We start from the raw sequence: 14175 nt of genomic DNA, 5'->3' as shown, positions 1-14175 counted from the left end.
TCTCAATGGAGGTCCCTGCTAGGAAGAACACACTTTTACAACCACCCTGCAAAACACACACACACACAAGCACACACACATGCACACGCGCACATGCACACAATCTCCATATCTCTCAGTCAATAACTCTGTAATTAAGTAAAGGAAATCCCCCTTTCACACTCATACACATGCATGCAACCACACACACACACACACGTTACTGTGTCACCAAGCAGTGGACACATGCTCTCTCTTTCTCTCTCTCACACACACACACACACACACACACACACACACACACACACACACACACACACACACACACACACACACACACACACACACACACACACACACACACACACACACACCTACCAAGGCGTAGTGTCAGTAGTCATTATTTAGGCTGACAGTGGTAGATTTATACCCAGAGCTCTCTCCATAATTGAACAGTTTTCCTGCCTCTGTTTCCGCCTCACACTGCTCAGTCAGCAGCTTCACAATGAGGCCCTAGGCCAGGGATATGCTCTGTGTGTGTGTGTGTGTGTGTGTGTGTGTGTGTGTGTGTGTGTGTGTGTGTGTGTGTGTGTGTGTGTGTGTGTGTGTGTGTGTGTGTGTGTGTGTGTGCGGCGTGTATATGAAAAGGTTAACTGAGCACCCGTGGCTTCTCAGTTTGAGGTGTGTGTGTGTGTGTGTGTGTGTGTGTGTGTGTGTGTGTGTGTGTGTGTGTGTGTGTGTGTGTGTCACACAGAGCCGACAGAGAGGGAGAGATTGACAGACAGGCAGAAACAGAGTTATGGGACATGATGTTGTGTGTTGCAGTATTAATGGGTGGCCTGTAGAATACAGATGTAAGACTGATCTTGTTCTGGTAGTGGTTGAACCTTGTTCTACCACTGTCTGTCTGTCTGTCTGTCTGTCTGTCTGTCTGTCTGTCTGACTGACTGATCTGTCTCTGAATAACTAACCACACAGAGTGTAGTAAAAATGGACCCATAAGGAGTTTAATTAACACTCAGGACTTTGCTGTGTAGCGCCTACTGTGTGGTAGTGCCCACCCACGTCTCTCTCTCTCTCTCTCTCTCTCTCTCTCTCTCTCTCTCTCTCTCTCTCTCTCTCTCTCTCTCTCTCTCTCTCTCTCTCTCTCTCTCTCTCTCTCTCTCTCTCTCTCTCTCTCTCTCTCTCTCTCTCTCTCTGCTGTAAAGGCCACTAGTATTTAGTATTGGGAGGTTCTTCTGACCAAACATGGCGGAAGTGAAGAAGAAAACAAGTTATAATAGAAGTGGCGAATGAAACAAGAACAGAGTGTATAGCAACCGAGGAGGGGAGAGAAGGGTAGGAGAGTGGAGCGGAGTGTCGAGGAGACGGAGGGAGGGAAGAGGAGAGAGGAGGGGTGGGGAGAGGAGAGGAGAGGAGAGGAGAGGAGAGGAGAGGAGAGGAGAGGAGAGGAGAGGAGAGGAGAGGAGAGGAGAGGAGAGGAGAGGAGAGGAGAGGAGAGGAGAGGGGTATGGAGAGGAGAGCGGAATGGAGAGGAGAGCGGAATGGAGAGGAGAGCGGAATGGAGAGGAGGGGTGGAGAGAGGAGAGGAGAATAGAGGAGAGGAGAGAAGAGAGGAGGAGAGAGGAGGACAGAGAGGAGACGAGGTAGGGCTGTATGATGAGAGTAGTGGTTAGGTTACGGACAGGAGCCGTCTGTAGTCACTAATTAAGAACATTCTGATGAGTGGAGAGAGATTGATTTGCTTTACTCTCATCCATCTCTCTCCGCTTCCCCCCCCCCCTCTCTCTCTCTCTCCTCTCTCTCCTTTTCTTGTTCCCTGTGTCTCTCTTTCTCGTACTCTCTCCCTCTCTCTTTTCTCCTCCCGTCCCTCTCCTCTCTCTATATGAGGCGCTAATTACGGTGGTAAAGGGCATCAAATTAAACTGGCTTAATGTCAAAACCACCAGCAGCTGGGACCCACTTATCATACCTTAATTTGTGTGTGTGTGTGTGTGTGTGTGTGTGTGTGTGTGTGTGTGTGTGTGTGTGTGTGTGTGTGTGTGTGTGTGTGTGTGTGTGTGTTGGGAATTTAAGGCTGGTGAATTTGGGCTTACATAATAATCCTGCATACTTTCTCTGTAAACGAACTCTCCTATAAACAGCTCTCTGGATGTGCGTGCGTGCACGCACGCACGCACGCACGCACGCACGCACGCACGCACGCACGCACGCACGCACGCACGCACGCACGCACGCACGCACGCACGCACGCACGCACGCGCGCACACACACACACACACACACACACACACACACACACACACACACACACACAAAGAACAAATCGGCTGACTTAAAGGTAGTGCATGAGATATTTTGTTATTTAAAACAAAAACATATTTTGTTAAAAGGTTAAAGCTCTATATTCTGATAATAATAAATGCAATAACAGGTGTTTCCCCATTTCTCTGGTTCTTGAGTTCTCTTTCCTGATTGGATCAAATTGGTATCCCGAACTGAAAATGTTTTTTCTGTTTACTAAAGACCCGGAGAGACAGGCCCCTGTTACTGAACAAACACTAGTATATAGCAATGATTACTATCAGAATATAATTCATATTTAACAATTATTTTAACAAACAGATATCACTTACTACTGCACCTTTAAATGAACTCAGCACACACCAATGGACGAAGGGTTGGGATCTCTCTCTCTCACGCACGCACGCACGCACGCACGCACCCACGCACGCACCCACACACACACAGCCAAGTGAGTCATGGAAACATCTAGAAAAAGCAAACAAGACGTGAATCAACAGCAGCAGAGTTACTGAACTGCGGTGGTTAGAACAGACATAAAACAATACGAGAGAGAGAGAGAGAGATAGACAGAGAGACATAGAGAGACAGAGAGAGAGAGAGAGAGAGAGAGAGAGAGAGAGAGAGAGAGAGAAATGCTTCCAGTAAAGAGAGTGAAGAGAAGACCCAAAAATGAGAGTGAGGGGAAATGACAGGCAAAAGGAGAGAGTGAGTTATGGAGGTCCAAATGGTGGTTTTGGTAGAACAGCAGCAGATAGAATTTCAATCCTCTGGATGGAAAGAATTAATAAAATAAAGAATTGAAAGGATGAAAGTAAGAGAGAACGAAAGAGAGGAAGGAAGAAAAGCCTAGATGAGTCGGGGAACAGTGTGAGTGAGGGGAGAGATGAAGGGAGGAAGAGAGAGATAGAGGGAATGCTGAATGGATGATGTGCTGAGAGGTTTGTGGGGTGAAGCGCGTGGCACATGAGCCACGCTGGTCCTGTCCCTGCATGGAGCATGGGTTATTCTGGGCTGTGGAGCTTGTAGATCTGCTATTTGCGTTGTACGACCACACACCCAAAAAAGTGTATCAACCCCTTTATGTGAACAGACACGTGCACGTCGCACACATGCGCACAAACACTCATGCGCCCGCACACACACACACACACACACACACACACACACACACACACACACACACACACACACACACACACACACACACACACACACACACACACACACACACACACACACACACACGCACACACACGCACACACACACACAGCTGGTTAAGTGTTCAGGGTTGTTTAAGGAATGTGCACCGACAGTAGAAAGCCGCTTATTAAGACCAGAAGGTCTTGAGGGTTGCAGTGAAATGCCCTGTGACTGACGTCAAACTGTGTGTGTGTGTGTGTGTGTGTGTGTGTGTGTGTGTGTGTGTGTGTATCACTGTGTATATCTACTGTATGGGATACATACAGTACTGTACCTGTGTGTGTAAGAGATCTATCATACATTGGTTCCATGCTGCTGTGTGTCAAGGTCAGTGTGAGTGCAACATCCATCACCGCAACGTTGCGTGCATGTGTGTGATACTGCATGTAACCTTGCGGGTGTGTGTGCGTGTGCGCGTGTGTGTGTGTGTGCGCACACGTGTGTGTGAACATGTACGCAGCCGTGTGTGTATGCGTGCCCCCCAGGCGACTGATGGATGCCAGGCGTCGGCGGGTAAAATGAGCAGCATGGTGGCACTTGAGCCGTGTGCCAGCCAGCCAGCCTGCCTCAGCTCACTCTGTCACCGCCTGGGTCCTGTCCCACCCTGACACCACTGAACACAACACAACACACACACACACACTCACACACAGCTCCTGACCTGGACTGAAACTTTACAAAACCTCATCGTACACACATTTTTGTCCTTATCGATCGTTTCCACCGCCAAAAAAAAGGGGATATCATTGCTGTCGGGCAGAAACCTTTTATCTCCAATTTTATTTTACTTGTTAGGTTTTTGCGTAAAGGAATGCCCTACTTCATCATACTGCAGCGTCACACAAGCTCAAAACGAGCTATTTTTGAGATATTCTTAGCTGTTTTGAGAAATGTTTTGCTATTTCTTAATTCGAATCCCTGAAAAGTTACAGTTTTGGACATAAGAGGATTCCAAACCCGACAGCAGCGATATGTTTTTGTGTGGTTGATGCGGTTGTTGTGAAATAGCTGGAGTATGAGGAGAACACGCTGTATAACTTGGGGATAAAAAAAATAATAAAAAGCCACCGGGAGCATCTGGACTGGGTTATATTTTCAAAGCTTTTTGTGTCCACTCCTCAGAAACTGGTGCAGCGTATGGGAAGATGCATGGGGGCTTTTCTCATGCGGATCGAATCGTTGAACTGCTACCATTTTAACCCATTAAGACCTGGAACGCATCTGTGTCACTTCTTGATTTGAGCTAAAAAGCATTATTTTACACTTTGGCTATTCAAAAATAGCAGATATACAAGCTCATAGCGCGGCACCGAGTGCCGCGCTATGAACTTGTAGATCTGCTATTTTTGAAAAATCGTGAAAATGTGTGCAAATCTTTGAACACATATATTCTTTTAAAGCGAACATTAACTCAAATCTTTGCTTCTGGGGGTCCCTGGAACAAAATATTTCGAGATGGGGGTCCGCAGCCAAATTCATATCATTTTGGGGGTCCTTGACATGAAAAAGTTTGAAAACCACTGATATAGAAACATACGTTTTTCAGAAAACCGTTTTTGAAGACATTTTGCAGAATCAGAACTTCAGGCCTCAATGGGTTAAATGTCGGTTCTGTTCTGCCCTATTGGGTTTCTCTCTTATCTTTCCCCATGCATCTGATAGGCCGGTAATGTAACACTGGCGTGTGAAGTCTCGCTGTCCGGGTTGTATCGCACAGGGTGAATTAAACGTCGGGACAATTAAACATTTGTCTGCTCTTCTCTTATCTCCTCTCTCTCTCCCTCAGAAGCCACCACTGTACCCGATACTCCCACCCCCACCCTGCCCGCTGTGGAGGAGACCACCGCTCCCATGAGGCCCGGTAAATATACTCACAGTGATGCAAGCGTGCTCATACAGCAGTACGTTACATACATTAGTGCTCAGGCACGCACACACACACACACACACACACACACACACACACACACACACAGTGGTGGAAAGTAACTAAGTACATTTACTTAATTACTGTACTTAAGTACAATTTTGAGGTATTTGTACTTTACTTGAGTATTTCCAATTTCCAATACTTTTACTTCTACTCCACTACATCTCAGATGCAAATATTGTACTTTTACTCCACTACATTTACTTGAAAACTTGAGTTACTAGTTACTTTTCAGATATAAATTATGATATAATGAACATACACTAACCACTTTAAACCTATTTTGTACCTAGGCTATTTGAAAATAGCAGATCTACAAGCTCACAACGCGTCGCATCGCGACGCGTTGTGAGCTTGTAGATCGGCTATTTTCAAATATTTAGTACTTTTACTTTTGGTACTTTAAGTACATTTTGATGCCAATACTTTTGAACTTTTACTAAGTAAATTTTTTATTCTGGACTTTTACTTGTAACAGAGTATTTTTTATATTGCAGTATTGGTACTTTTACTTAAGTAAAGAATTTGAGTACTTTTTCCACCACTGCACACACACAGAAATAGCAGATCTACAAGCTCGCAACGCGTTGTTAGCTTGTAGATCTGCCATTTTTTATTAGTTTGCGTCCCGGGCAAAGATCTCATTTCTCTTTTGGGTTTTGAGATAAAACATTTGGGAACCACTGATCTAGCAGACTTATCCAGGGTGAATTACATTTGGAGTTTCAAAGAAACGAGTGATACCGGGTAAACACCAACCTAGCATCTGTATTCTAAACAACACACTATCTAAAGAACTTTCTTAGCCTTTTCTGGTCTAAGGAAAACACATCTAAATGGCAAAACATAATGTGAACATACAGTACAGTGTTATCTGCGTAGCATCACTAGCAACACACGCATATACACAGACACACGGACGCACACATTTTTCTCTCTCTTTGATCTCCTTCCATCTCCCTCGCTTTCTGTCTCTCTCTCTCTGTCACTCTTTCTCTTTCTCTCTCTCTCTCTACCTCTGTCTGGTGTCTCTCTCCCTAATACACCACACACACTTAATGTTCACACTGCGAGGTCAAGGTATGTGGAATGGCATGATGTCACCCAGCAGCTACACCAGAAAGAAGGGCTTCTTGGGATTTAAAGTCTGTTAAAACCAAGACCCAGAGGGCTTGTTTCGGGGAAATCTCGTTTTACAATGGGAATAAATGTCCACGTCCGATGGGACACACACACACACGCGCACACACACACACACACACTGGAAACTTGTCTCTCATGGCCATATGTCGGAGCGAGGGCACCAATCAAAGTGATTTGATCAGCTGGCAGACTTCCTGGAGTATAGGGTGACATGGGAGAACTCGGGGAGAGCACTCTGTGTCCAGCCCGTCAAGCCTGCGCTATACTTCACCGCGCGGCGGTGTCGCGCGCCGCAAGTAGCCGATTGGACAAGCTCACAACGCCAGGTGCAAGTGTGCGGCGGGTTGTGAGCTTGTGGATCCGCTATTTCTTGGCGCCAGACACCCACCGTAGACCACGGATGTATAAAATGAAGCATAACTCAGCAGAACTGTATAGTGTATAATGTGTTGTACAGAACCGGACATAATAGCTTCTGCAGTTCTGAATGGAATGAGTCACACAGCCAGCGCTGAATGTAATCTTTTTCTTTTGCTCTTTGATCTGTTCTTCTCTCGCTCCGTTTATATCGTCTCTGTCGGGTGGAAATCTCATACGTCCCGAAACTGTCACTTTTCAGGATTCAAATTCAAAAGTAGCAAAAGTAGCAGATCTACAAGCTCGAAACGCGGCTCGAAACGCGGCTCGAAACGCGGCGCGAAGCGACGCGTTTCGAGCTTGTATATCTGCTACTTTTGATGCTTTTGTGTGACGCTGTCGCATGATCAAGTCGGGCATTAATTTACGAAAAAACACAAAAAGTTAAAATACGGAGATGAGAGGTTTCTGCCCGACGGCAACAATTTATCATTCATCTCCCACTCTCTCCCCTTCTCTCTCCCTGCAGCCACCACTCCGTCCCTCTCCGGCGTGTGTGACTTTGAACAGAGTCTGTGCGGCTGGTCGGCTGACCCCAGATCCGGCGTGAGCTGGTCTCTGCACACGGCCACTAGCAGCGGCAACGTGGGTTCCAACGGACACGGTGCGCACGGCGGCTCCAGCCTGGACCTCGCCCTGGGATCAGACGGTCAGTTCAGTCGAATGCCTTTTTATATCGTCTTTGTCTGTTTAACCCATTTAGACCTGAGGCCGATTCTAAAAACGCCTTCTAAATCCTGACCAAGTTTTCTGAAAAACTTGAAATATTTATTCAAAAATTACAACAAATGTATGTTGCAATATACTGTACATAGCAACAAGAACCCCAAAAGAGGTTCCCGTCCTGAAAGGTATAGTTACAAATAGGGGTTCCTGCCCAAAATGGGTTAATTGCGATATGTCTATAATTTTCATGTGATTTTCATGTTGCCTCTGTGGCTTATTGCTTTATTTGTTGCTTAGCTACAGTGCAATGGTGGCTTAAGGGTTTTAGTGGCACTTGCCATCAAAGGGCATCATCAACCCAAATATATCTGAATGCATGCACACATACACAGACATGTACACAGACACCTCCACACGGAAACACATCCTGAAGGTTTACATTCACATACACAGCACACGCACACAGCACACAGCACACGCACACACACACACACACACACACACACACACACACACACACACACACACATACACACACACACACACACACACACACACACACGTATGCATGCACACACACACAAACACACCAAGTTGCATCTATTCCTAATTAACCACTAGAGCTGTTGAAAATCCTTTAGTCTCTATTCTCGGTTTAACTTCACATCTCCTCAGCTCTGGGAGGCAAAAAACACAAACCCAACCCAAGTAGGATTTCTGGGCAGATTCCCTCAACTAATTATGTGTTGTTGGTGTTTCGTGAAATGTTGGGAACTATTCTGGTCCACAGAACCATCGGGAAATCACATTTTCAAAGAGCAGGAGGTGGTCCAATACCAAAACAGCTTCATTCAACGTCCCAAACCACATTTTACATCAATTTTTCCAGCTCAGAGAAGAAAAAACAAAACATAGAAAACATACGAAACAGTAGTGTAGAGACACATTTGGACACCGTGGGCTTCCGTAGTACAGAAGCCTCGTCACATCATTAAAAACGCACGGTTGCCATTCCGTTGCAGGATACTGTAGAGCAGCATTCTGGGATACGCCACGCGCAGCAACAATGATGCAACCGCTTAATTGGAAAGTCTTTGGAAAGTTCGAGTCACACACTCACACACACACACAGCTTCTCCGCCACCCATCTCTCTCCTTGTCTTTCTCTCTTCACTCCTCTTCCGTCATCATCTTTTTCACCTCACAATACCTCTACGTCAGTGGTTCTGAACCTGTTTTTAATCTTACAATAAATGCACCGAATCTCTGTATGTATGTATGTATGTACGTCTGTAATCCCCATATCTCGAGAACCGTTCAACCGCCCGCCCGATCTCTGTATGTATGTATGTATGTACGTCTGTAATCCACGTATCTCGAGAACCGTTCAACCACCCGACTTCAAATTCGCCACACACGTCACAGACGACCCAAGGAAGTGCAGTGCCCGGCGTCGAGTCGGCCGGATAGGCGGTTGTCCAGAACCGCCATAAAAGGCTCTGGCCGTGGCCCATATGAGCCAATTGATTGCCATGGCAACCCCAGCCTAAGCTTGATTTGGCAAATCCCCCACACCTGTCCAATTCCCCACACCTGCCATACTTACTTAGTCAATCCACTTTCCACAGTCAGTTTGCACTCTTGAGACATTCTCCACACATTCTCCACAGACGTTTACCACTGTACAACGACTTTCCAGAACCGCCGATCCCCCCCATATATGGGTATACCCATAGGGGTATATATATATACCCATATATATACCCATATATGGGTATACCCATATATGACCATATAACTGAGAACATCAGGGATCTCCATAAGGACAGACAGATATAGAGATCTTCACATATGGGCATAAAAGGGACACAGGCAGACAGACAGATACAGAGATCTCCAAGAGAATACAGCTATGAAAATGCACGTGGCCCACCCATCTGACCACTTAACACGTGTTAAAGTGGTCAGATGGGTGGGCCACGAACGCTTTAGAGTTTTTTTTTCAAGTGGGTCCTGATCCAGAAGAGGTTGATCCTACGTCGTTTGAGCTCTCGTTTTCCTCACTCATGAATGTCATCCCTCACTTCTGATCTTCCTCATTCAGTCTGTATCTCTGCCCTCTCCTCCTCCTCCTCCTCCTCCTCCTCCTCCTCCCTCCCTGTAACTCTCCTCTCTGACCCCGTTCCCCTCACTTCTTTCACCACTCCTTCTTTTTCCACATCTGTCCATCTTTAACGAGAGAGCCAGAGGAGAAGAGAGGAAGGACTCTGTTTTACCCATCACACACACACGCACGCACACACACACACACACACACACACACACACGTGCGCGCGCGCGAACGCAAGCAAGCACGCACACACACATTCTGTCTCCACCTCAATCTTTCATATATATACACACACGCACGTGCACACGCACACATGCACAGACATACAGAGCTACGAACGGTCAGATAAGTCAGATGATAGCTTTGACAGAAGTGCTGCCTAGGCAATTTAGCTCTCCCCAAGGTACACACACACACACACACACACACACACACACACACACACACACACACACACACACACACACACACACACACACACACACACACACACACACACACACACACACACACACACACACACACACACACAGCTCAAGGTGGAACAGTCCGAGTGTACTGTTGCATACTCGCGCACGTTACGCATATACAGTACATGCACATGCACAAACTCACACACACACATATTGACCTTGCCCTCCACCAAGACTCTGCGTTTGCATCTGTTGAGCCGTTCTACTTCACAGTCCACTGAGCAGCTCCTCTATGACAGACAGGAGCATGACATAAGACAGGACCTTACATTACATTACTGCTGTGTGTGTGCATGTATAAAATGAGTGTGTGTGTGTGTGTGTGTGTGTGTGTGTGTGTGTGTGTGTGTGTGTGTGTGTGTGTGTGTGTGTGTGCGCACGCGCGCGCGCATGTGCTAGAGTAATTTATTGACTCAGCAGTAAGCGTGTCCCAGCGTCAGACAGTAACATGACATTAAGTCTTGTTGTACACTTACTGTACATTAGACCTATAGCACCCAGTCCAGGAGCCATCAAATCCCAGACACTTGTCACTGAAAGACCTTTTAACTGCTCTAAAGGGACAGTCTGAAAGTCAACCCCCCCAAACCGCATTCACAAGCCTCCCTACTGCTTTCTCTCTCGCTCGCTATGTACAGCATAAGGTCAAATTTATATACCTGTATATGCAGAGGGGATGTTACTCTCTCCTGTCCACTTTAACAGTTGCCTGTTCTGTTCTCATTGAGAACCACTTTCAAACCTTGCGTCCCTATTTGTGGTCATTATAGGCAAAAATTGCAGATTTCCAAAAGCTCTCAACGCCTGGTGGTTAAAGCCTGTTGCGCACCGCACGCAGAGCATTTCCACTTTTGCTCGGCTCCCATGTTAATCCTGCTCAATAGGTATAATAGGTATATTTTTGGTTAGGAGTAAATCGAGAATGCTAAAAAGTCAACCAGCAGTCTTTAGTTTTTAGTCCAGGTAATATATTTTGAGTCAGGCATAATGAGATTCTTTTTAATAGTTATTTTAGGGGGCTTTTTTTCAGCCTTCATCAGTGGAGAGAGACAGGAAACATGGAGAGTAGGGGAGCGACATGCAGCAAATGGTCCAAGCCAGACTGGAATCAAACTCTCTGTCATGCAACTGAGCCCATGTGATACGCACCCTAACCACTCAGCTATAACAGGCGATTGTGTGATTTTCATGTCTTTTTTTATTTTGCTGACGAAGGCTCTGGCCTATTATTAAATGTCGGAATCAAGAGCAACATCAAAACATTGCAAAAAAAATTTACAGACTACAGAAGCAGAACAAGTGTCCTTCAGATTTTAACAGAACACGATCTGCCTGTCTGACCGAAAAAACAGGCGTGATAATCGGAGACTGGAAACGCATCCGCACAGCGGTCGCCATGCACCCAGCGTCTGCAGCGGACTTTAGGAGCTGAATAAGCACCGAGCAAGATGAATGCAGAGACAGAATTAGCACTTCTTTTCAGTTACAATGAAAGGAATATTTCCTTGTTGTCGAGTGGAAACCTTGTATGTCCAAAACCGTTCCTTTTTTTATTATTAAAAAAAAACGTTTAATATAGTGAAAATAGCCGATCTCCGTCGCGATGCACCGCGTTGTGAGCTTGTAGATCAGCTATTATCACTACTTATGTGCGACACTCTTGTGTGATGAAGTTGGGCTTTCATTTACGGAAGAAAAAAAAACATAAAATGTTTACTTGCGGAGATACGAGGTTTCTGCCCGACAGCGACGATTTCCATCATGAAAGCATTCCTAGTACATCGAATAGATATGATTCCTGACTGAACGTAAACAAGCTCAACTTAACCACTTAATCCCTATGTTTTATACTATGTGAAAACAGCAGATCTACAAGCTCAACAAGCTGGTAGATCAGATATTTTTTAAGCTTCTTGGACTCAAACCTAGTCAGTTGATAGCGACTTCATTGGTGATGATCAGAGAACTAATCTGCCTTGTTGGCTGTAATTATCTCCTGTAGTGCAGACAGGATGGACTTGACGATCAATATTCTTCTGTCAGCGCCTCCCTACAGCATTTCCACTGCATGAAAACACATGCACACACCTTTCCTGCACACACTGGCTGCTTGCATGCATAAACACACACACACACACACTCTCACAGATATCCTCACTCACTTTCACTCAAATGTGCACAAATACACACACATGCATACACGCACAAATACACACACACACACACACACACACACACACACACACACACACACACACACACACACACACACACACACACACACACACACACACACACACACACACACACACACACACACCTCCCTAAGAGCTGATTCCAGATCCATCCCTCCCACAGAGACTTGTTAATTAATTCCCTCCCTTTGTACATCGGCCAAGATCAAACGCGGCGCCGTGGAAAGGGGAAAAAAAAGGAAAAAAGCACACTTTCTCTGTATTTCGACTGTAACAACTTTCAACTGTATTTAATGAGCAGCGATAATTTAAGTCCCCGCATTTTTATTTGCCTGCGAGTGAAGAAATAAGAGTTACCTCAACCCAAATCCATTATTCATTAAGCTATCCATGTGTGGCTAAATCTGCAGAGAGAGAACAAAAAAAAGTTAGTATCTTTAGACCGAGGAAGCACGGGAAAGAGGAGGAGAACAGAGGAAGAGAGGAAGATGAGATGAGGATGATCGAAGCAACTCAGCAGTTTTTAATATGGGCTGAGAACTGGGATAAATGGGACGGATGGATGTGGAAGAGAAAAAAAGATAGATAGATAGATAGAAGTGTGTGTGTGGAAGGGGATTGATCATTTAATTAGGTCCTTACAGTCCTTACAATATGGATAATATTTACCCGCGGTTACATTAACGTTGATGAATGTCCTGTGCACAAACACAGCAGCGCTCTAATGTGTATGGGTGTGTTTAGACTGGTGTTATAAAGTAAAACTTCTCTCTGTCTTTCATGCTTTCTGCATTATTTCTTTCCCTCTCTTTTCCTGACCGCTGTGTCTTCCTTTGGTCTCTCTCTCTCTCGTGTGCACTCATTTTCTCTCTCTCTTTCTCTCTCTCTCTTTCTCCATTCTGCTCTCTGAGAAGCGAGAGGAAGTGAATTGCATTAATAATTGATAGAGTGTTTAGACTGACATAGTACGCAACTACGCATACATACACACACACATCCAAAAACAAACACACACACACACACACACACACACACACACACACACACAGGCACTGAGACGGATTGTGCTGACTAAGGGGCGAATACGAGAAGCGCGACGGAACGAGACGTCAGCATTCACAATGATTAAGACTGTTTTACGTGTGTGTGTGTGTGTGTGTGTGTGTGTGTGTGTGTGTGTGTGTGTGTGTGTGTGTGTGTGTGTGAGTGAGTTTGCACGCGTGCATGTTTACGCATGTATCGGTAGAGTACATGGGTCCTAGCATTGCTGTCTGTCTGTGTGTATGTGTGTATGCGTATCCGTGCACGCGTGTGTGTGTGTGTGTGTGTGTCCATGGCCATTACAAACCATGATGAAATGCCCGTCCAGCTTGTGGTTAAGCTTGTGTACCACAGAGTAAAGCCACAGTGATGCTTTAAGCTCTGAACAAACACTACATCCTGCTTCATTACTGCATCGTTCAATGGTTCAGCCTGGCTCCTTCTCAACTTACAGCTGGCGCATACTGTATTCATTCATTTATTTCCAGTTTGTTTTATCTTCAAATGTAATGAACTTCAATACAAATTTCATGTTGGAATGTATAAAATGATTGAACCCTAACCTAAATATTTTCCTAATTGTAAGCCTTCACACTGGCAGATACAAAGCTACCATTCATGTTCAATGGCCAGCGACATGAAGATACAACGATACATCTGATGTGTGTACAGTAGCTGCTACAAAAGCTACAACAGCTACAAAGCTACAAAAA

General features: G+C 45.4%; 1 protein-coding gene across 5 annotated transcripts in view; it reads left to right on the top strand.

Annotated features, from left to right (window-relative positions):
* The window catches only part of nrp2b (neuropilin 2b), a 140823-nt gene that overhangs the window by 103204 nt on the left and 23444 nt on the right, over nucleotides 1–14175 (top strand). For all 5 annotated transcript variants that reach the window (XM_080412823.1, XM_080412821.1, XM_080412822.1 and 2 more), the window contains exons 12-13: nucleotides 5274–5348; nucleotides 7447–7626. In XM_080412823.1, coding sequence (XP_080268949.1) covers nucleotides 5274–5348; nucleotides 7447–7626 — 255 coding nt within the window. The remainder of the gene's footprint in view (nucleotides 1–5273; nucleotides 5349–7446; nucleotides 7627–14175) is intronic.

Source organism: Gymnoscopelus braueri (assembly GCF_963280865.1).
Source record: "Gymnoscopelus braueri genome assembly, chromosome: 18".
In the NCBI taxonomy this organism is placed as follows: domain Eukaryota; kingdom Metazoa; phylum Chordata; class Actinopteri; order Myctophiformes; family Myctophidae; genus Gymnoscopelus; species Gymnoscopelus braueri.
Note: the sequence above shows the minus strand (reverse complement) of the source record. Positions and strands in the feature narration are given on the sequence as shown.